The following is a 24,524-nucleotide window of genomic DNA, read 5'->3' as shown; positions in this document are numbered from 1 at the left end:
TATCTAACAGACCCAATTTATAGGCCAAACTAATCACTGAATGACCTTATAATCCTGAAATTCAAAAACATAGCAGTCAAGAGTTTTTCTTGACATCATCGCAGCCACTTTAATGCCACAGCACAACTTGAGGATTCAGACAGCAGGAGATGAAGCATGGTCTACTTAAGTGCTAGCAGCAGAGGGGGTTGTATGAGTGAGACTTCACTGAGTGTGGTTCCTTCTGTGCAACCAACGAGAGACAGCACTGACTTATTGAATGCCAAGAGAATTGCAGAATATGTGAGCATTGAGCTCCACGTCGCTCTGTTTCAGTAAAGGTTGAGCCTGGCCTGTGGAGGATGAGTTTGGCCGCCTCCTATCTGAAAGAGTCATTAATGTCAGCTCACAATGCAATTGAACCAGCATTTGGATCATTTGTATAAATGTAAGTTAGGTAAATTAAGCCTTGGGCTTGATTCAAAAAATTATCTCAATTAAAGTGCATTGTTTTTCTTATTTACGTTTTGCTATCGGTGTTTTGAGCAGATTTCTATGAAATTTAGTGGACAGCAGCCAGACCTCGAGCCAATGAAAATTTTACTGGACTTTGGTGGTTTGTCCAGGTTTTAAACTTTTTTAGATGTTCAGATATTGCAATAAACTTGATTCCAAATGTAAAGAGTGTGTGAGGTAACTTTTGAAAGAAGAAATAACACATTGTTCTTTTTAGAAATGACAAGTTGAATTCATTAGCCATAAAACGCATTGCTCAATTCAGTACACTTGGGTTTTGCTGCTACAGTCCCACTTGGTCTGGTATGACCACAAACTATTTTAGCAAGCTTTAGATAAATAATGTAAAATAGACATAACTGTGTCAGTACACTGACCTGATTGACTTGATTGTTTTCTACTTGTGCTACTCTTGCACTGTGTATTTACCTTTATCTCATAAATAGCACTTGCTGTTTAGCAAAAGTTACATAGTGACGCTTTAAAAACTTACTTCTGTTGTGTCTTATAGTGGAGCTGGATGCAGAGCACCCACAGAGAGTCCCGGGGGCAGAACAGGGAGGGGTCCCGCCCCCCCAGGTCAAGCTGAAAGACAGGCAGAAGTTCTTTGAGGAGGCCTTCCAGCAAGACATGGAGCAGTACCTATCTACTGGCTACCTGCAGATCGCTGAGAGGAGAGGTGAGGAGGAGGAGTGGGTGAAGTTCTTCTCAGAGGTCGCAGTCTGTGATTATATTCAAACAGCTTGAAATTTAGCATTTCTTGTGATCTGACGCCTGCAGAGTTGAAAGGAAAATGTTGAGGGGTTGAGGTTTAGGTAATGGTATCTGTAACCTATTCAAGGGTGAATGCAAAGCCATCCAGCATTCAAATGAATTAATTCCAGACTTCTGATACCATCAACTGAAACCTCCACACTTCAACTGCATATCACAAGATTGAGCCATAATAGCTTTCTGCAGTGAGGCTCCACACTCTGAGAGCCTGTTGCTAAATACACAAGCAGAGCCATTACTTTGAAAAATGCCACCACCATATGTAGATTTCCACTGGGAATGTAATAGAATCCTGCTCCAGTTTACCCCATGTATTGCTGCCAAAAGTCTGTGCTGAAATACCCAAAGGATGTGCTGAAATGAGGGACTGCAAAAGAGATATAACCTGCACTGGAAGATGTATTGGGCTCTAACAGGCCCAGCGTTTGTAATGTGATTTTTCTTCTTCTTTTACTCATCTGTCCTCCTCACTTAATCCTCTGGAAATGGCTTATTAGAGAGGATTGTAGAGCAGTGAGGAAAGAGAGATTTAAAGACAGGAGAGGGAGAGAATGCAAGAGACTTCTCTGTCACTCAAAATGGCTTTTTATCAATCGGTGTTTTTTATAATGAACCCCCATGACGAAAACAATCACCATAGGATGGAGTGAGATGCAGTGAGTGAAATTTTCACAGTTCATTATCCAGAGATTAGTTAGAATTATGCGTGTCCACCATTCATTCATGGTAAAAACAAAGTGGAGATGTTTACATTTCGGCTTCACATGTCAAATGATGTGATTCACAGACCAGAGACTAACGTGGGCTTCAAGACAAAAATCCACAGCAGACGGTTTCGTCATAATTGCTTTAAGAGTGTTTGCATTCATTTACAGAGGAGGCTTGAATTATTATTCTGGTGAAACACATCTGAAAATAAGGTCCACTATGTGAGAGCTGAATTACTCGGCACACTGCAAGTCATTTTCCTCCACACAGCCACAAATATCTACAGCAGGGCGGCGCCACTGAGGAGCAAAAATACAGCGGGGGAACACTGAGAAAGAGGGGAGAGAAAGACAGAATTAAACCAAGAGGAAACTGTCAAGGAAGAGAGAGAAAGGGCTGAGGATGTCATAAGCCACTGAGCCATCAAAAGCCGGTCTCAAGGGTACAAATTCTCACACACACACACACACACACACACACACACACACACACACACACACACACATATATATACTCTGTAATCTCACTGCAGGCAAAAACAGTCCTTCCCAGCAGGAGAACCTTTTAGCAAGGTCATAGTGGGGTTAAAAGAAGAACATGTTAGAGGCAGTCACATGGAAATAATGTTCTCAATGCAGTGCTTTCTGGACCAAGATTTTTACAACACAACCACAGTGTTGGTTTAGGTATTTGTGTGTGTGTGTGTGTGTGTGTATATATGTATACATGATTTTGTGTTTGTGTGCGTGTGTGTGCGTGCACACACATTTGTTTATTTTTGTTCATGTGCTGGAAACACAGCTCCATTTGGGGCTGAAAACTGAGTCAACATCCTCCATCCTATGTTTTATGAGGCTGAATAGCTGCTGTGTGGTGGTAATTGCATAGCTGACAGGCGAGATATGGAAATACATATGAGAAGAGGCTGCATACTGAGGAGTCATTAGTGAGCATTAGACCCTTGTTTCTCCGAAGATGTGTCACAGAAAACACTGCTGTCTCCACAGAGAAAGAAGAGAATGTGTGTGTAGGAACGATTTTATGTGTGTAAGTTAAATACACAACATCTCCATTTGTTTGTGTATTTGCGTTACTTTCTTTTAGGTTTTTGTGTTTATGCTTTTAGAATCAGTTTATATGTTTGTAAAATACATCTGTGGACATTCAGATGAATTGCCAAAGTTGAGGCCTCTGAAAATATGACCCTCGTGTGTGTGCGCGCGTGTGTGTGTGTGTGTGTGTGTGTGTGTGTGTGTGTGTGCGTGTGTGAGATGATTTTTGTGATGTGTGTTGCTGTTGTAAGGACAGGGAGACTTTTGGGGGCAGTCTCCTTGTGAAATAATACTCCCCTTCTTTCTCTCTCTCTTCACTCTCTCTTCTGCTCTCCCTCCCTGTGCCGCCTTCCTCTGCTCTCCTCATTTCCTTGAGGTATGGGAGCCAATGGCATCTTTTCTCACTGCTGTGCTCCGGCCAATCATTTCCCTTCTTCCTTTTATGCTCGCAAAGCTAACCCCCACCCACCCACCCTGCGCTCCCCTCCTTCCATCCCCACAGTGCACTGACTGGCTGTTTGTGACGCATGCAGCACATCAAATGATAGTGAACAGGCTGGGGGGTGGGGGGGTTGTACCCCTGCAAGGTGGTGAATCCAGGACTGTGGTAGGTAATGTATGAGCTGGCGTGTAGCAGGGTTTCCAATGATATTGTACTTTCCTGCCTATTAAACAAGAAGATAATTTGCCAGTTTTAATGCTAGTTCAGCCACATTCATAGAGAAAATAAGAGACTGGTTGGGTGTGTTGAGTTGGCTTTCTTCCTTTGCCTCGTCACATGTCAGAAAAGTTAAGGGGATAATTTAGAATCAAACACAATACAATCACTGTCATGCTGAATATAACATTCATTTAAGTTCAGTCTGTCTGGTTTTCACTTGTTCTCTGTATTGTATTGTTGTTGCTTCTAAATGTTCCAAACTCACTTAATGGACTGGTTCTGGCTTCATTGGTCAACCTTTCGTTCCATTGTATATTAATGCAATTTTAAGGTGTTTTACAGAAGCCAAGGCTTGAAACGTACAGGTGGGTTCATCACTTAGCATCATTCACCTCTTAAGGGTCATCCCATTATTTTTAACCGGCAAAAAGGAGATATGCACCTTTGACTTCTTTATATCTCAGCTGAAATCTGTCCACTTAAAGGACGAGTTCATATTTTTTCATGTCTGTCTTAAAGCACCGCTCACCATGCCCGTATGTACATCAAGAGTGTTGCAGTTGTTCCTCCTCTCCACCCTGGCTGTGAAAATTTCCCTTCCTCATGCAATACCAATGTAAGTGGTGAGGGAGAAAGACAAATTAGTTAAATCAAGTACGTATCAACCAAAGTTACTCTTTGTGTCTTCTTTGGACTGTGCAGTGACTAATTGCTCTTTCAATGTACATGTGGGCGTGCAAATATTAAGATAAACTTGAAAAAATGAGAATCTATCCTTTTAATGATATTGTAGGTGTTGCTTGTCGCCTTCATACACAGCTTCCTACACACAGTGACACCTGCCAATCCATTATTTATGGTAATGCTTTGGATCATAAGGTAAACAAAATCTTCCATGTGCACAAGCTTACCCATTTCAAATGCCATCAGCATCAATGTGCCCATTTGCTTCTGCTTGGCAAATTTTGGAGTGAAATAAAAAGCGCCTCTCTTCCTGGACTCAGCCCCTTGCTGCTGCCTTCTGAACGCTCCAGTCTCGTGTGAAGCTAATAACTCGTTGTCCCATGTTGTATCTAGGGCCAATAGGAAGCATGTCATCCATGGAGGTGAACGTGGACATGCTGGAGCAGATGGATCTGATGGATATGTCTGACCACGAGGCCCTGGATGTGTTTCTGCACTCTGGGGGAGAGGACAACAGTGCTGCATCACCTGTCACAGGTAGGTGAACACACACACACACACACACACACACACACACACACACACACACACACACACACACACACACAATTTTAAATAATAATAATGCACAGACAACATTTAATTACAGATCTAAAATAACTTTCTACAGCTAAGTCGTATCAAAGAATGAGATGAAGCATGTGACTCAGAAGAGTGACAAGCATAATGTTTAGATGTGATGCACCAACACCATCTATCCACATCTGCTTGGGAAATTTCTTTTTACAGTGAACGACCTACAGTGTCTCGCTGACAGCTCGTCTTTGTCTAAAAATAACCAACTGCAACTCTAATGCAAATATCTGCTATATTTCACATCAGTCGGCAAATGAGCTTGGACAAAATTCTAGCAAATTTAAACAAAAGCTATGAGGTAATTCCAACAACTTGAACAGATCCAAAGATCTCTGCTTTTCTTTACAGCTGTTGGCCTGAGATATCAAATAAATAATGAATAATAATAAATAAAAGAATTGTTTAGGGTTTTTAAGAGAAAAGGATACAATTCCCCACAGACTGATACAAACCATTAACACGAGAGGAGTGTGTATCTGCCAGAACAACAGCAGAATTATTTATCCACCTACCTACCATCCTACCAACCAATGCTGGTATGTATCTTATCTTTTAACCAAGGGGTCATTCAATGTCAAATGAACAGAGACCTCCCGACAGACCGTCTTTGATTTGGTTCATGCTTTATGTCTTTAACCTCTAAAATGATTGGTCCATAGCTGCATATTTGCAAAGTTATGACTTGCTGAAAATTCTATGAAAAAATTATTTTGTGTTTTGGAGCCCACTCTATCTTCACACTGAGCCACAGAAGAGCTTTTAAATGTCTCTATATAATCCTCATGTTATAGTGCTTTCATAGCAAACAGGTGCAAGTCTGAAACATTTTTGATTTATGAGGCATTAAAAATGGAAAAAGAAAAAAAGGTTTTCACACCTGTGCATAATGCCAATATATGACAAAATCTACCCTAAAAGCAATCATACCACTGAAAAGAACATGTTTTAACTAGTAAATGTACAAAATACATAAATGTAATAAATAACAAGTTTGTACATTGAACCAAACTGTATTAAGGTATCAAACATGGTTTTCACAGGTTTGGGTGTTTGTTTCCTTCCTCTGTTTGCTTGGATTTTTGTTTACTTACACACATGCTGTTTTGTTTACATTGCCATGTGCTTCTGTTCCTTACATCTGTCTCTACCCCTTACTCCTTATCCTTATTCTATTTATTAATTATCCAATGATGTTTCCCCTGTTTGGTTCTCATTGTGTATTTAAGACATTGTATGTCATTCCATGTAATCTGGCTTGATCTTTGGCACCATGCTCCATAGGAGAAATGCTCAGTTGTACAGATTATGTAAAAAATCTCAATTCATTTTTTTATTCTTGGGATTTCTATTGATTTGACATGTAATTAACCCCAAAGTCTGAAGTTATCTAATTGACTCCTCTTTCCCTTAGGTCCTGACGTTGAGTCCTTCACCACAGAGATCAGTCTCCAGGTTCCCACCCAAGCTGAGCTACGCCACAAGCTTTCCTCCCTTTCATCCACCTGCACTGACTCAGCCAGCCAGGACACGGAGGCCGGGGAGGATGATGAGGAGGATGATGAGGAGGAGACTGAGCAAGGGGGAGGAGGAGGAGGAGGTGGTGGTGTTGGAGGAGGATCGGGGGGAGGAGGAAGACGGAGACGGCCACCGGTGGTGGTGACCCTGGATGAAGACGAGGTGCACCCAGATACAGCGCTGGTGGACAGGGTGGAGCAAGAGGACCATACCAGCAAAGACTGTGAGGAGAGCAGGCAGAAGGTTTGAGGAGAGCTGGACTGGATTTAAACACAAACACACAAACATACAGAGCTGCCAAAACAAACTCGGATACCTAACAACATTGGCTTCCTTCTCAAATTCCTTTCATACTGAAGAAAAGTATATGAAAGAAAATACACTGAGGTTGCACTAACTGCCACATGACCTTGCCTTAAAACACCACTGAGTTTTCAATTCTAATTGAATCCTGTCAAATAGGTTTGAGTTCCCTTTAGCATAATAGCATTGAATGACTTAACATGCACATTAATAGTTTGGCATTATTCAGAGAATGCTCTAATATTCTGTTTCTGTGTTTGTGCATGTTAAGACCAGGAGATGCCTGTTACTGATCAGTGACAGGGACATAAACAAGCATACCCTAAAATCATCCATTTGTCCCTTTCAGGTAGCTGCTTGTCAGGCTATGTGCTAACACTTTAGCATTCACTGTGCTGTTCTTATATGACCTGAACTTTGGTGAAACCTCTGCAGAACATAAAGATATGATGGTGGTTTGAACTACCACATCCCTGCCAAAATGAAGAGGCTATCACCAGCTCTGCCAGGTTAATAACATTTTATTTTTAAAGTAAAATAAGATTATAATCACTAAAAGTGTGTGTAATTTGGACTTTCTTAATGTTGTATACCTTTGATCATTCAAAGGATCCATTCACCCAAATTTTGAAAAATCACAATTTCTCACTTATCTCTAGACGAGCAGATAGTTTCCCGGGTTTTGACGTGTGCGGTTTCTGTTGCGTCCTTTTTTCCTCTCTTTCTTGTCCTTACGCCAAATAAACTTTTTTTTTTTTGATATTGCAAAACCTGTGCTAGTAAAATCTACCATGACTATTCATAAATTGGGTGAACGGACCCTTTAATACAGTTAATGCTGAACAGTTAGGACTAATGACCTGCAGGGGCCACATGGATGAATTTTTCAGGACTTTATGTATAAGCTGAATCCCCAAAGCTTCTTGCATTCCTTTGGCTGCGCAAGATTCTGCAATATTTTAAATGTATACTACCAATTAGATAATACTTTTGCGCCCTGGCATGCCGTCACCTGGCAGTGGGTTCAGGTAGCAGGATATCAATGATTTAACACAAACAATCACATGCAGGAGAGTTGCCCTCTGGAATTCATTTTACCAGTAATATTTGGGCGAACTTCTCCTTAGGACCAAATCGATATTTGGACTGTGCGCTATGCACTGGATGACACCCAGAAGGTTTAACTGTATCCAGATCTTTTTTCTTTTTTTTTTTTTGTACAGAAATGGTGACCTTTGTGCAATGTGACAGCATTACTCATTCCTTTCTTTTCCCCTGCCTACAGTTTCTGACTTGTTGGTAATAAATGTTTCTCCCCCAGCATTGTTTAATTTTCATCTAAGCATTTCAGGAACAAGTTAAAGAGTGAAATGTGAGCAGGATTTAGGGTTTGAGCATGTTAACAGTCCCTGTGCGCTCACTCTTGATTTACAGTCCTGCCTGAGCTCTTTACAAATGGAAAGCTGACACGGCGAGGGAACGGATGGATGGATGGAGGGAGGGATTCAGCAGGAGCGAAGAAAGGTTCTGAAATACAGCAGTTTTTCTCTTGGAGAATATTTTACCTTGTATATATTCATTATTACAGTTAAATGTTTTTTCAACTATAAAATAAGGAAAAGCAGTACTAGTGTTGTGCTGAGAGTAAATGGCATTTGAAGGCTGAGAGTGGACGTGTCAAAGTGTTCACTGTGAATAGTAAACAGCTGGTGTCGATGCGTGACGCTCAATCGAGTGCACTTTAATTAAGGTTATGAAGAACTACAGGGCCCTCCAATAGTTTGCATGTACAATATGTGGCGAGTGAATAGACTGATAAGCCCTGTGTTAAATGAACAGAAAAGCACTTCTAATATCCTGCTGCAGCAGCTGCTGCTTCCTGTGGACCTTGCTAATGTCGTGGTGCAGCCTGTTTAAATCTCTTACATATGGATAATAATTTCCCTGCGGTGTCTTGACATTTGTCTTGTTGTAAAAGGGACAGTTCACCCAAATTACAACAAAGCATTTTCTTATTTGCCTCCAGTGATATCTATTTTTGATTTCCGCCTCCATCCCAATAGTGTTTTTTATTTATATATATATAAAATTATTAAAGTAGTACTCAGTTAATCAATAAGTCCAGTTGCCCAGTTCCCAGAGTCCAAGGTGATACTTTAATTTACTAATTTTATCTGAAAACAGTCTAAAAATATTGACGTTATAATTTAAGAAGCCTGAAAAACCTGCCAATATTCACATGCAAGAAGCTGGAACCGTTTAATTTTTGGCATTTTGTGTAAAAAAATAATTTAAATGATTGTTTATTAAAATAGTTGACAATTAGTTTTCTGTCAATCCATTATAATCTTTTCAGCTCTAGGTTGGATACCATAAGAGGTAAGTGAGGAAATGATTTTGTAATATATTTAAAATGACCCTTTAATGCTACTCGACTTCCCCGTATGAGAACATGAAATCTAAATGATGAAACTGTTCAAACCATTTATTCTTGAAGTCATGTCAGAAGTCTGCACACACAGAGACACACGAGCAGGTTGGAAAGAAATGACAGTGAATTGTCGGTAAGTTTTTATTAAACCTTAAGTACAAACTGCAAAAGTAAAAAACTGTCAATATAACCAACATGAGACTCTCTTTCCGAGTGGAGGGAAAGGCCGAGATGCGGCACTAATAAATTAAGTCACCAGAGACCCCACTGTGAGCAAGTATTTTATACTGTAGAAAATGGAAGAAACAAACAAACAATAAAAGAACTGAAAAGCAAACAAAAAAAATCCCATCAGAATAAAATATATTGTAAGGCCATAAAAACTTGACAACCACTTTTTTTATGTTGAAAACACCCGACTTGGTATTTCATTAAATAGTCCTAACACAGTTCAGTCTTCTGCGAGGGACGACAACCAACAAACTGGATTATAGGATTTTTCCTTGACAGTCACCACTGGCAAGCTCAGTGCAACATGAGTAGCTACTACATTTTTGTTGAATTTTCAGTAATGAAAATGTAAAAACCCATTTTTTTTTTTTTTTAGTGAACATATCTTTTTTCCCTTTTCTTTAAAAAAGTAAAGCTAAACAAACAAAACTAGGTTGGGGGCAGTCGTTGGCTACTCAATATCTTCTTTCTTAGTGATATAAGCAGCACTTAAAATTTTTATACACGTTTACCAGAGCAACCCTGTAAGCATCAAACTCACACGGATGAAGAAAGGGAAATGTAAGGCTTTTTCTTCATCAAGCACTCTCCTCTGGAACTTTGTCTCTCTTCTCTTTATTCCTTCCTTCCTTTCTTTCTTCCTTAACCCCAGAAAAAGGCTCAAGTATTTAAAGAAATTTACAGGATTATGTACAAAAAAAGTTGATGTTTTGTTTGTGTTGGACTTTTTCCTCTCTCTAAAAATCACTCATAATATATCTGAAAAAGGGAACAAAAGCAAAAAGCCAAAACAGCACAATGAAAGAAAAAAAACAAACAAAACAAAAAACAAACAAAACTTGGATTCGATATTTCACATTTTACACTCTTTGACTAGTGGCTCTACTTGAGATAACACATCAGATCAACAAAAGTAAAAAAAACACAAAATAATAATAATAATAATATAATATAATAATTAATGTTTACTGGTACAGATGAAACAAGAGGACTGGAAGAATGGAATGTTAACACGATTGCACATCTAGAACCAGAAAAGCCTGAAAGCTTTTCTGCCCTGTGGGATGGGGGTGTGTGAGCTAGCTGTTAGCCGACAGCAGGCGCTAACCCCCCCGATTTTAAAATTTTGTGTTGTTATACAGTAATTATAACCAACAGCACCAATAAAATGGATCTCCTCGCTAAGAATCAGGCACAGTTTTCACTTGCTAGCGAAGGAGGGATCCCTCCATACTACCAGGAAGTGAGGTGAGCGGTGACCTTTCACAGGTCAAGCAGCTGTAGCTCTGCCCTCTCTCACATCCACCAACGAACAGAAACATCCACAATGACAACAAAATAAAATAAAGTACACAGAAGACTTCTTGCAAAAAACCTAGAAAAAACAAAGCTAAAATTCAAAATAGAACTTGAAAAAAACATAGCCAACCAACAATAAACCAACATTATCTGTCTTTCAAGTTTTTACCTCGCGTCTCCAACCCCCCTTTTTAAAAAAAAACAAAAAAAAAAAAACAAAACAATGCAGGAGCTGCATCAAGAACATCTAAAATCAATAAAAAAGGACTCTTCTTCCTCAAACCAAGGACAGAGAGAAACTTTGGGTAACTACTTGATATCATTTTCATTTCAGAAAACCAGGGAGGAAAAAAAAAAGGCCGCCTTTTCATTCGTCCCATGTTCACAGTTGAGTGACGTGTGATGAGAAGGGATGGGGTTCAGTCTCAGGGGTGAGAGGAGGGCAGGAAAGAGTGATGCAAGAAAAAGGTAACAAACGTAACCCATTTCAGTAAAGGGAAGGTGGAGGGTGGAGGTAAAAGGTACAACAGGGCCCATCAAGTCTTCTTGTGAACGTTACACTTAATGCTTGTAATGTTGTTGAGGACGACTTCAGGAGGGGCGGGGCGGGGGATTCTAAAATCATCCAGAATAAAAACAAATTCTTCTTTCACACTAGTGCAAAAAAGACAACTTGTTTTTCTTTTTTTTTCTTTTTTCTTTTCTTTCTTTTTTTTTTTTTTTAATAAAACAAGCCTGTCATACTAAGGGGGGAGGTGAATATTTTTTGGAGGGGGGACTGAGGTCAGGTGAGGGGATTTTCAAAGCTCAAAAACAATCGATCTTAAATATCGGGTGGTGGAGGAGGGATTGATCGTGATCCTGCTTAATGTAAAAAATAAAAATAAAATTAAAAAACAAGGGATTTGAGGAGGGTGTAGGGAGGGGTAGGGCAGGACGTGGGCACAGCGCACAGGGTGGCGATGTCAAGATGTCCCCCTCAGGATACAGCCGCTGCCTTAGGCATGTGGCTGGAGGACAGGCGTGGCAGGGACACCTCCACAGTATCACGCTTCCGGGGGCCTCGCTTGGCCGGTGATGCTTTGGCAGGGCTTAAGCCCAGGCAGGGCTCCCCCCCTCCTCCGCTGACGACGACTGCCCCACCACCGCCGCCACTGCTGTTCTTTAACATGGCCCGGCCACACACCTGGTTCACCAAACTGTTGATTTGCTCCTGAGCGAGGAAGGCACAGAGAAAAACACATAAAAAATTAAAGCATTTTAACAATGGACATTTTTCTTCTTTTTTTTTTTTTTTTTTTAATAAATCACTGTCTTAGCCTTGACACAACCAAGTACATTACATGACCACCGTCACATGGTGAATAATCTCCTTCCTGGAGCAGTGTAAACCTGGCTGATGTCTCCCCCATCTGGACAGAGCGAGAACTGAACCACAGCAGAACCAAAAAGCAGCAGCTCACCTCATCGTATCGGTACATCATCTTAAGGCCTCTGCAGGACTTGTGCTTCTCCACATAGCGCAGGGCACACTCCAGACAGAAAACCACGTTGTCAGTCTCCTGAACCACCTGCGCAGACAGAGAAACCCAGACAGGGACATTTATCTTGGTCCTCCACTCCTACTGTATTATGCCACTTGCAAATTTGATACCATTGTTGTAAAATGTCGTTTTTTTAATTAACATACTTTGATTTAGATACTTCTGAAATATTGACCAATAATAAATACAAGAAAATGTCAATAGGTCCAAATAAATAGCAATGCTATTATGTATAGCAGGCAGTACAGTATATAAGCTGTATGTGATTGCAGAGCATAATGCAAGATAATACCTACAAACTAAATTCCCATGATGGATGATTTCTTGAATAAATTCCAACTTTCATGAAGGAAGCTGACAAAATCGGATTGTGTTTCTTATTGCGTTCGATGCAAGTTAAAAAAAAAAAATTATATCCAAACTGTCACTATAGGCCTCTAGAGAATAAGTGCTATAATCTTCTAACCATACAGTGTTAAACTCCTGTGCTCTCTGGTCTCACCATGGACAGGTAGCAGAGATGCTGACAGATCTGGCAGCGTCTCTCTGAGGACTCCAGTGCTAGCCATTTCCCGCGGGGCTTCTTGCGTCCCTCGCCGGGCCCTAGGCCGCCGTCATGCGTGCCATAGCGAGCAGAGGAGAGCAAACCTGCCTTGTAAAGTTCCTGCCGTTGGCCCATCTCTATGTTCCTGTTGGACATCAAAAAAAAAAAAAAAGCTGCTCATTAGACCCAGAAAACCTTTGCTGCCATCATGTAAAATCTGTGCACAAACTGTATCATGATATATTAGGTTGGATGTTTTTTATTGCTCTGGGGAAAAAAAAAAGGGAGAGAGAGAGTGGGGCTTCCTCTGATATAAAAAGAACAGTATTTGCAGAGGATAAAATAATCCACATAAAGGAATAGATAACAAGGATATAGATTAGAAATGACAGTGCTACATTTTAACAGGTTTTAACTTGCAGATTAAATTAGAATAGTAATAGTATTGTATATTATATATGTATATGTATATCATATGCAAATGTATGTGTATGTGTGCACTGCAGTATCCTACCTGAGGTCTTTGAGTAGGGCGGAGATGGTGGTGAGGAGAAGGCCGTTGTCCCTCTTTGACTCAGCTGTGGCGATCTGGTACAGTAGCTTCTCCATGGAGAAGGGTTTGGCTATACGACGACATTTCAGGTCCTGCACACAAATCAGAACAGATTACAAATGAACTCTGATTAAATCCCCAACAGATTGTTTTTTTTGATGCATTTCAATTTACTGTTTGCTAAGTCTCAAAATCAAAAAACAGCCATTGGAGGACAGACATTTAAATGAATGAAGTGATAATGTCATTCAGCATGTTTGCAGTATAACCACAGACTCTGTACACTCAGATCAATATTTCTCAACCTCTCCAGTCCAGTTACAGTTTACATCCACGTCTGTCCAGACTCAGAATGAAGAAAAGGTATCTAGAGTATTTTTGATTTGTGATAAAGGGACTTGTGAATAAAACTGATTTGTGTAACATGACTTGACTTTGTTAAGCTTTGTTGTTCTTGCTCTGTTGTATGTCGACTGTATTAGTGTATAATTTTATTGAGAGAAACAAAATCACATTCAGTCACATTCCGGAGTGTGTGTTCACATGCTTTTCCGATAAAGTCTTTTCTGATAGAACAAAAGGTTGTAGCCATGACAGCAGACAATGCTTGACCTTTGGCCACCGAAATCTGATCATTTCATCGTCATTTGTGCCAAATTTGAAGAAATTCCCTCAAGGCGCTCCTGAGATATTTTCATTCACACGAATGGGACAGATGGGCGGAAATGTTGAAAATGTTCCGCTCATAGCACCTCACTAAAGTACACTGTATGAATGTCATATTACCCTCGTGAGTAATCTTTACTGTGACTTTGGATACGATGGTAGTGCTGAAGGTATATGTTCTTCCATCAACATAATGCCCATGATGACAGTAAGGAACATTTTCTTCTCTTCTATTACAGCTATAATGAGGTCCAATGGTCCAAAGGCTTGCTCATGATCACAAAAGAAAAAATCTAAATACACCTCCCGGGGAGACTTACAGCTGCAATTACCCCTCACAGTTCAACACGCTGGCTGATTAGAGAATCAAGCTCTAGGTTCTAAGTTCATTTATCCATTTCAGTTTCAATCAACTCTCCATAAATCAGAGCTTTAACTGCCTCTTTCCACAGGGGGCCAGTGTTGTGAGGAATTATAAAGCAGGAGTGAAATAAAACAAACAGCCATTATGTAAAGCCTGTAATATTAATTCCAAAGAAACCCAACACATTTTGATTTTACATATATTTATAGAATATATTTTGCATACCTTATTGCACATTTTATTTTCCACATATACATATGTTCCTTTATTACTTTAGCATGGCACTTGGTACTGCTCTGCCCACCCCGGTTCATATGCTGACCTTTGAAGCCTGGTAACCCAGGTTCATCCAGTGCGGCGTGGCAAAGTGCACCGTCTCTGACACGCTGTAGCCACAGCACACTTTAGAGACAAAGGCACCGGGGAAGCAGACCACGAACTGGCCGCTCCGCTGGACCGTACGGTAAACCTTGATACCTTCACGGCACAGCACCTCTGGAGAGATCTGCAAAATCGAGAAGGAAGAGACAGAGGGACGGAAAAAAAGGTTTACATTTCTGTAACTGTAACTAACGGTAAGTATTAAGACTAATTGAAAATGAAATGCTGCCAACGTTAACATGAGATCAATACATGACAAACAGATGGATGGAGGATAGCAAAATATTAGTATTTGCATACATACACACACACACACACACACACACACACAAATAAAACAAACGACACTGACCATGATGTTTTTCTCCAACATTTCTAGTCCTGGGGTGCCATTGGCCTGAAGCAGTGTATGGACCACCTTGTCCAGCTTAGCCTTCTCCTCAGCAGGGACAGAATACCTGTGGGATGAAGACGCACAAACAGAGAGAAAAAAAAACTTTATTTTTCAAACTGGGTCTTCCAGCTAATTTTACATGTGTTTAGAATTTTACATGGGAATTTGAGGCAGGTTTTTTTTTTTTCCCCTGTGTGGTCATGCTCACACACAATACCAGTGATTGTGTGTCAGCAGAGAGCCCAGCGCATACTTACCAAATGCAATCAGCACCAGTGTGTAAGTAATCAATATATGGAAGGCGATTTTGGTCTCGAGACCAGCATGAGGTAGAAAAGACCATGCCAATGTTTAGCCAGGGAATGGTCACCCCTGGGGAGACAGATGGGTTTACAGAGAGAGAAAAAAAGAGCATGGGGTTATTACTAACTAGTGATTACACAGAATGAGTAGATGCCTATATATGTATCATCATGTTGATGCTAAATTTGTCTTTCTTTGAGATCACTATTGGACAGCTACAGCCTTTTTGCTGCAGAGTACGTATGTCCTTACCGGGCACAGCACCCAGATGCCTCAGAATGGATCCAGAGTTATTGGGGAGGACAGTGAGGTTCCATCCATGTCTGAGGTAGAGAATAGAAATGGTCATAACATGTCCAAACATGAGTGAGTGCTGTGTGAGGTCTGTGGGCTACTTACTTTGAAAATGGCTCTGACTTTCCTGTGGGGAAACCACTGCCATGTGTACTAGTGTCCACCTTCCCACAATGCACTGCCACGTGGCTGTCTCTCTGTTCCACAATCCTCCAGTACTCTTGCTGCAAGGAAAAAAAAAAAAAAAAAAAAAGAAACATGAAAGCTGATCAGCAAGAAGAATGCATGAAACAGGGTACAGGTTTCAGGTGTTCTTTCATCTGACAACTGACATAAATTTGAAGCCGAGCCACGAGAGATCATTTTAAGTCACTGCAGTTTAATAAAGATGTTAGCACGCTAACCTCAACCTCAGCAGCCCCTGGTTCCTTGTTAAAGCACATGGTCATGGTGTTCCGGGCTATCCTGAAGAAGTTCGTCAAAGACACCGATTTCCCCTGCAACAAAGAGACATTAAACATCGTGAGTCACAGCACGATGAGAGTCAGAGGGGAACAAGAAGAAACTCCAGACTCCACTCTACATATTTATGGTCTTCAGTCATGGAAAAACAACTATAGGGAAATAAAAACCAAGAGCATGAAAAAAAAAAAATTAGCAAAGAAAATATTCATTAATGAACTGCAACTTTACCACCGCATGCCTGTATGAGATGAAATGTAATAGTTCGCTTTATGGTCAAAAGAATACATGTACGTGCACAGTAATGTAACAACTGTACATGTGTATTTATGTTTCTCTATAAGCCTCCACCTCTGTGCATCCTCTATAAGTCCCGGATACATTTCCCCTGGACTTGACCCTCTCTCCCATGAACACTCCTGCTACAGAGAAGCTTTGAAGGTGGCCATAAATCTGCCGGCTCCGGGCCCGGGGATGTATGGACCCTGCTGAAAGATGACCTTGCGAATTCCTCATCCTTACAGTGACAGTTTATATTTTTTTTCTTTTCTTTTTTTTTCCTGTCTTCAGTGAGTAGATGTTTCAAAAAAAAAGAAAAGTGACTGACATTGTGGTTTATTATTACAATAGCTACAGAGTTGTAAAATAATGCAGTTCAATAATACAGCATAGCAGTGACCTAGTAAGCACTGACAAGCCGTTCTTTGGGCCAGTCAGTAGCAGCACTTATCCAAGCCTTTCCTGCTGTAATTAGAGATAATTATATCCTTGACGTGCACTTTGTTCTCTTGATAGAAAAGGTGAAATCTAACCTCCTCTCGGGGGCCGCTCTTGATGAAAAATGCATACAAATCAGACTTGTAGAGAAGAGTGATGGGTCATATTTAGACAAGCCTGTCCTGTCAGCACGGTGACAGCCATTCACATGTCACTATGTTGAACGGTGCTTCTATAACTCAGACGTCTATGGACTGTACTGGGTCAAGTCTGTTGACAGTATCTCAGTTCTTCAGAGGGAGGTCATAAAGAGGGATTTAGTTACCAAAGGAAGATGGAGGGGAAAAAAAAAAAAAAATCAAATGGGATCCAGATTCAAAATGGGTGGAGTATTGTGCAGTGTGAGAGTGAATGTGAGAGAGAAAGCCAACACAGAGAAAAAGTTGTCTTAATGACTGACATCATTACTGCGTCACCTCGTCAAGATGCTGTGGCAAATACATGCACACAAACCGTGACACAGTCTGCGTTTTTGTGCACACGGGTATGTACGACAGGACTGGAATTCTCATATTGTGCTGTGTGTTTGCACATGTGCATATCTGAATGTACACAAGGAACTGATAGCCTTTGCATACATGTCTGCCTGTGGCTGGGGGAAAGAGGGGCTTGGTGTGGGGTTTGGCAAGGGGACAGCGCACGAGGGGAGTGGGTTTGGAGGGAAAGAGACGGTTGGTCGAGAGGACTGGAGGTTTGTGGAAATGGCTAAGAGCAAGGGCATGGGCTGAAGGAGAGGAGCCATGGGGAGAGGGCGGGGCTTGAAGTGGGCGGGACAGGGTGAGGGGAAGGGCTGATTTGGGGGCTGCCTTCTCTCTGACCTACATTTCAGCCAGCCAGAATCAACACAGCTGCTTGCAGGCTGGGGAGGTGGGGATGCGTCTAATGTGCGCGAGCGCACACACACACACGTGCACACTGAAGCAAGACTATTGACCAACTTACCACACACAGAGGTGCACAGAGATATTTAACAAACCCCAAGATGTGCAAGGTACAAAAACCGCTGTCCCTCACTCTCACAAGAAGAACCAGGTCTTCACGGTGCAGCTGCACGAAAACTGCTGCATGTAACCAGGTGTGCAACCCTTTTATCTTTGCTTTTATAAACCAGAAATGATGACAGTAAACAGCATGATAATGTTACTAAGGAAACTGAATAAAGAATTTCAATAGGAATCAACATCTTTGCAGTTAAAACCACAGTAACATTGACCCTAAGCAAAACCCAGTCAAAGTGTGATGTAGCAATTTATAGCACAGCTTAGTTCCTTTTAAAGATACAGTGCTTATTTAGTCACTAATGAACTAGAACTGTGATATCAAAACACTCAAGTTTTAGTGGCGATAATATGAAAGGGGCAGAGTGTTTACACTTCACGTGTGACATCAGTCTTGATTCAGATAGAAGTGAGATCTCAGGCATCTGGCTGAGCAGTAATGAGGCCTTTGAAAACTGCTCAGGCGCCATCAACAAGCCACAAAAGGTCAGGTATTAGCCAAACAAACAAATGTGGATATCTTGTGATGCTATTTAAGGCATGCCATTAATAATCTGCTGGATTGAAGGACTAAAACAAACCTGATGATACCAACACACTGAGAAACACAATCAAACAAACTATTGACAGCAGGTGGCAGGCAGACCAGTACGGAGGCATCATCCACAGATGTGCTTACACCTTGGTGCTACTGCTCATGGAAACTTCAAAGCAATGCTGTAATGAATAACTGACCCAGAAACAGTCGTCAACAAGAGTTAACAGTCAACAGCACTTGATGACTCGGGATTATAAAACCTCTTCTAGAAAGAATAGAACCGTAAAAAAAACAAAAGAATAACAAAAACAGATAGACTTACATGCCTCTTGTTTGCATGCTTCAAATGTGTGGAATAAACAGCAAATGTCTTCTCCATCCTCACCTTGTAAATACATTTGTGCTGGTCGCTGAGAACGCCCCTGTCCTCCTCCTCCTCCTGCTCTTCTCCATGCTGCCTGTCCTCTTTGCCTTGTTTTTCCTGAGCGAAGAGCCGGCGCCGGCCCGCTTTGACCTGAGCCTCCAGCTCCTTCAGATGGTGATACACTCCATTGGTGCGCTGGTGCCCTGTTCCCCCTCCCACTATCCCACCTACTAACCCATTCTTGGGCTCATAGCGTGGCAGGACCAGAGCACTAGGTGTTGAGGAGTCCAAGAGACCCTCCAGAGGGCCCCGGCGCAACTCCAGGTTCTTTTTCTCCTGCAGCACCTCGGCCTGCAGTCGGAGGCGCTCCTCGGCGCTAAGCGAGTCATAGGAGAGGATGTACTGGAGGTAAGCCTCCTGCAGCTTGGCCAGCCGGTCCTGCGCTGACTTAGGGATGCGCAGAAGGTCAGCCAGCTTGGTCCACTTCTTCAGGTCCATCACCTGCTGCATGCCGCCCATGTCATTGATGAGCTGGAAAAAACGTGACAGGTCCACTTCACAGCCACCTGTGCAGAGCAGAAGGACAAAGAAGAGGTTAGTTCAGAGAATGTGTCCACAGAGAAGTCGTCTATGGACACATGTCTAAACTAAAAAAAAAAATCAAATCAAATCAAGAACACTGCCATCTTGGAGCATCTGCTCCTGTGGCTAAATATGCCATTTCCTCTAGCCTATTTCATTTGATTTGAAACAGCCAGTTGAGTTATCAACTTTCAAAATGATCTGAAACATCGCAGCACTAAAACAGAGACACAAATTACTGCTAATGCAGAACTGATCTGCTTTGCACAGTAAAGGAAGTCATCTGGAACCAGGGCATCGTGGCTGGCTGAAGTCACTGGCTGCCTGGTCTCTCTGGCTGGCAGCCACATAGCCGTACTCACACTGGGCTAATCTGTACACAGCTGTATACAAACGCTACAAACTCATGCACAACACCAAAACTAGTAAACTAGTGTAAAACTAGTAAAATTCAATGGCAAAGTATCTGCATTCATGGGCTGCACACATACACCATTTGAAAAGCACGTGCACACACACACAAACACACACACACACACACACACACACTCCGTCTGAAGAAGGGCTGTTTAAATGTTCATAAAATGCTGATGTCATTGTGAGAAATGGAAGGTAACAAGGCAATCTGGGGAAATATTGTTTTTGCAGCCTGTCAGGCCCCTCGCCGAGTTGTTCCACATTGTTATTGTCGTCTATAAACAGGAAGATAAAATCAGGCAGAGCGCCACTGAAGCTTTCAGAGCACCACTCATACCAATGGAAATAGCAATATTTTTCATGCTTGCTTACTGGCTGCTTTTGTCGTGACTTTATATAACCCGGACTGATTGACAAAGCAGTTAAAAACTGCCGGATACCGAGAAGGTAATTGTGCATTATCTTCTTCTGATGTGTGTCAACAAGACGGAGAGGAGGCCTTAGTTAAGAAACGGGTTTAATTTACTCTAACTAAATTCTAAATTAACTTCAGTTCCTCTGTGGCTTATTGCTTAATTAATCAATTCAAGTTATTATCACTATTCTTTTTTTTGAGTTGTGTTGTCTCAAGGGCCGTGTGTTCGTTCATATATACCCTTGTGTGTCTCACTTACCAATGACAGGCGGCTCATCCATGGTAATGCCCTGAGATTTGAGGTGCTTGCGGATGCAGGCCAGCCGCTGCACGTTGGGGCCCCAGCGCCGGCCCAGCATGTGGACCCTCTGCACCTGTGTAACAAAACGCATCTCCTCGCTCAGCTTGCACTCTGGCCGCCAGTCTGGAGGTGGGACCACACGGCACATGCCAGCCGCCTCGGCCTGTTCCCTCACCGCGTCCAAGTACACCAGGGGGTCCTGGAACTCTCGCGGCGCTGGCCGGAAGACAGGGACTTCACCCAGCGCTGCCCAGCCCTCTGGCCTGCTCCGCTGGCGCTCCCACTCCTTCTCCTGCTCACGTTCCTTCTGGCGCGTCATTTCTTTCTCACGCTCCCACTCCTTGTCACGCTCAGCGGGCCGCAGTGCTGCTGGTTTGAGCTGTCCGGGGCTGTTGGTGGAAGTAAGCAGGGAGGAGGTGGTGGAGGAGGAGGACACAGAGGTTTGTTGGGGGTCTGAGGTAGTGCTGGCACGACTGGGGTTCTGTGGGTGGTTCTGGCCTGATGAGGGCGAGGAAGAGGAGGAGTTCCGACCATGAGACCTGCTCTGCTGCTGCTGTGCTTGTCGTATCAACATCAGCTTGCCGGCCGATGCCCGCTTGGGTCGCTGGTTCACCGGCTCCGTATTGGCTGCTGGTGTAGAAGGAGTTGGGGTTTGCTGAGGAGGGGGAGTAGGAGGTGGGGTAACAGGTGGAGTTTGTTTAGGAGACAAAGGTGTTTCTGATTCGTGTCCATTAGAAACTGGAGTGGTAGGGGTGGTGATTTGCATGGCAGCTTTCTCTTGATTGGCCACCTTCTTGCTGCTGCTGCGTGTCTCCAGAGGAGTCGGTTGAAGCTTGGCCTTCTTTGCCTCAGTGCCAGTGGTTTTGGCTTTCTGCTCAACAACCCCTGTCCCCACTGAGTTGAGCACTACCTCCAGACGCCGCTTGGAGTTACGCAGTCCCTCTCGACCTGGACACTCCCCCTGGCCCTGCTGGCACTGTCTCTGCCCATCCTCCTTGGCCAGGGTGTTGTGCCGCTGCCCATTTAGCCTCCCGTTGAGGCGGGCACCGGCAGCCACATTGTGCAGCCCATTGGATAGTAGCACCTGTTTGCGGGTTTTTGCATTGCTGTGGTGGGCTGGTGCCGCTGCTTTTCCTGAGTTGGCCAGCCCATTGCTGGCTGCTGGCTGGCTGTGCTGATTGTGATTGTTCGCTGACGATGGTGCCGAGGCGGCGCTGTTGTGTTTGTTGCTGCTGCTGAGTTTGGTTTTCTTGCCCAGTTCTTTCTGTTTGGCTTTGGTGTAAGTGACGTGGCCCTTGGACACGGTGGCTGTGTACTTCTTCACAGTTTTGGACGGCAGTCGGAAGTCGCGGCTCTTTTTGGCACCACCGACAGCTTGTGCCGAGCCCGCCCGCGTCAGCCCGTTCACTTTAGAGACCTGTGACAAACAGAAAGAGCGGGAGAGAGATGGGACACATTAGATGAGCAGAATAAATCATTTTAGCACAGTCATGTATTTCAAATACAAGCGAAATGTGTTAGAAAACAGAAATCTTTGCTGGAGAGCGAATGGGGTAATATGCTAACAGAGCTTAAATCTCTGAAATAATCCATTCTGATCAGATCTCTGTTGTGCTGTGTATTAGGCAACATACATGTGAAAGTTAAAAATACTATTACACAATACAAAGAATATAATAAAAAAGTACAACAAGAAGATACATGCAGCAGTATTGGCGCACACACACTCCACAATGAAGAGGCCAAACACTCAGCTGCTAGCTCTGCAGTTAAACATTTGGCCAAAGCTATTTGTGGAAACTTACACTATTCATTAGAGAACCAATCAACTGTCTAGATTACTATACTTTCACATGCAGTTCACTTTTGTGAAACTGCAGCCCAAACTACTGTCAAACCCACATCCTGAGATAAACAACAGTTTAGAACGGGTAGGAAAAAAAAGAGAGAGAGAGGGAAAGCAGGGACGGCTCCATGGTCTCCATTAGCAGACGGCTGGACAGTGTGAGGTAGGAGGTGGGGTCATTGGGATGGAATAAAATTCCATTTCAGCACAAAAAAAAAAAACAGCCTTTTATTTGCTATTGGTTTTTTTAAATGCTATAATTCAATTTTTGTGCTATGAATAAAGGCTCGGCCTGTGTGTTTATGTGTGTGCATGTGAGAGAGTTGGAGACAGGGAGCAGGCGAGTGTGTATGTGCGTGTGTGTACGTGCGTGTGTGCATGTGAAGTCTTTGAGGCCCCCAGCTGTAGATCAGAGCTTTGGTACAGTGGTGTCTGGTTCCATGGCCGGCTGGCTGGCTACAGCTGTGGGAAGAAACATGGCCACCCTCTCCCTCAGTGGACAGAGCTTTATAGCTGCTTCAGTGCACATTAAAAACCACTGTGTATTTCTGTCTGTCTTTCCATCTGTGTCGGCCTTGCAATCTGGCTTTATCTGATGTACTCTCTCTCTTTCTCTCTCTCTCTCTCTTTTCTCACCTTCACTTCATTTCCATCATCATCCACCGATATTTTGCCTGTATGCATTTCCAAGAATATCCATTTCTCTCTCTCCCTCCTCATCTCCATGTTTTCATGGCCCACTTTCAGTGCTGCCGGGAGTTTCTCATTCCCTCTTCCTTCTCCTTCTCTCCTTTCCTTCTGATTGGTGTGTGTGTGTGTGTGTGTGTGTGTGTGTGTGTGTGTGTGTGTGTGTGTGTGTGTGTGTGTGTGTGTGTGTGTGTTGTGTGAGAGAAGGCCTGACAGTCTTAGGAGCTCTTGTGAAGTTAAAGATCACTATTTGGTAGCCAATATCTGAACAGGCTGAGCTGGAGGTCATGTTTCTGTAGTTGTTTGAACATAAAGTGGGTATTTTTTTTCCTTCTGTATTTGGTCACATTTTATTTTGAAAATATTCTAAAGCAAAAGCAAATTTGATTTTGTTTTTTGCATTTCTTCTCAATCATCCAGCCAAAGTAGGTAAAGCAAAAGCCATCATAGAGCCCTGGTCGTCATTAGAAAACATATAAATTTGCATCGATAATCAGGTGTCGCTGCTGTCGATCTACAGTATCAGTGAGACGCTCTGTACAGACCAGCTGACGCAAGAAATGAGGGAGGATGGGAGAGATGGAGTTATTAATCACAGTCGGGGCGCCACAAGATGGAGGTGACAGCCGGCCCATTGACAGGTTTGCCTTTGAAGGGCTCTTGTGTCACACTTGTGTGTGTGTGTGTGTGTGTGTGTGTGTGTGTGTGTGTGTGTGTGTGTGCGTATGTGTGCGTATGTGTGTGTATTGTGTGCATGCGCATGTATTGTATTGTGTTCGTCTCAGGTGGTGGGGGGCCAACACAAAGACCAAGCCATTAAAAGATAAGGGGGACTGAAACCTAACCCTGTCTCCGTCAATCACTCCCCTCCAACACACACACACACACACACACACACACGTCCTCCCAATATAAAAACAAGGGGTGACAAGGTGAGAGTGAGGAAAGACGGCACATTTGCAAAGGGGTGAAAGAGAGATTGAAAGAGAATGCAGCAACAATGTGAGTTGATAAAGGAAGGCTGCACAGCGAGCGCTGCCAAATAAGTACAACTGTTTCCATGTGATACATACTGTATTTTGTGTCACACATAATGTTCACTTGTCAGAAACAAGCTGCACAGTCACTATGATTTTATCTATTTAAGAATTAATTATCAATCTGACACATAAGCTCACAACTACTTATTTCTTATTGTTTCATTTGCCAAATCAATACAAAGTCCAATGTGTGTGTTTATTTAGCATTCCACTGATGCTGAGAGAGTAACTAACTGCTAAAGCAGCAGTTGTCCAGACAGCTGCT

General features: G+C 42.6%; 2 protein-coding genes across 4 annotated transcripts in view; one reads left to right on the top strand and one right to left on the bottom strand.

Annotated features, from left to right (window-relative positions):
- dtnbp1b (dystrobrevin binding protein 1b) overlaps positions 1–8,149 on the top strand; it is a 30,779-nt gene extending 22,630 nt beyond the window's left edge. For 2 of the 3 annotated variants that reach the window (XM_056399199.1, XM_056399200.1), the window contains exons 2-4: positions 1,007–1,174; positions 4,768–4,911; positions 6,422–8,149. In XM_056399199.1, coding sequence (XP_056255174.1) covers positions 1,007–1,174; positions 4,768–4,911; positions 6,422–6,774 — 665 coding nt within the window. In that variant the 3' untranslated portion in view covers positions 6,775–8,149. The remainder of the gene's footprint in view (positions 1–1,006; positions 1,175–4,767; positions 4,912–6,421) is intronic. The other variant, XM_056399198.1, reaches the window with a different exon arrangement.
- A 1,237-nt stretch (positions 8,150–9,386) lies between these two features.
- jarid2b (jumonji, AT rich interactive domain 2b) overlaps positions 9,387–24,524 on the bottom strand; it is a 105,455-nt gene continuing 90,317 nt past the window's right edge. Inside the window, exons 7-18 of the mRNA XM_056399195.1 lie at positions 20,645–22,103; positions 18,993–19,537; positions 16,237–16,329; positions 15,938–16,056; positions 15,791–15,861; positions 15,493–15,607; positions 15,194–15,299; positions 14,783–14,965; positions 13,392–13,522; positions 12,836–13,022; positions 12,253–12,360; positions 9,387–12,002 (exon numbers count right to left, since the gene is read on the bottom strand). Coding sequence (XP_056255170.1) covers positions 11,769–12,002; positions 12,253–12,360; positions 12,836–13,022; positions 13,392–13,522; positions 14,783–14,965; positions 15,194–15,299; positions 15,493–15,607; positions 15,791–15,861; positions 15,938–16,056; positions 16,237–16,329; positions 18,993–19,537; positions 20,645–22,103 — 3,351 coding nt within the window. The 3' untranslated portion in view covers positions 9,387–11,768. The remainder of the gene's footprint in view (positions 12,003–12,252; positions 12,361–12,835; positions 13,023–13,391; positions 13,523–14,782; positions 14,966–15,193; positions 15,300–15,492; positions 15,608–15,790; positions 15,862–15,937; positions 16,057–16,236; positions 16,330–18,992; positions 19,538–20,644; positions 22,104–24,524) is intronic.

Source organism: Seriola aureovittata, chromosome 16, assembly GCF_021018895.1.
Source record: "Seriola aureovittata isolate HTS-2021-v1 ecotype China chromosome 16, ASM2101889v1, whole genome shotgun sequence".
NCBI lineage: Eukaryota > Metazoa > Chordata > Actinopteri > Carangiformes > Carangidae > Seriola > Seriola aureovittata.
Note: the sequence above shows the minus strand (reverse complement) of the source record. Positions and strands in the feature narration are given on the sequence as shown.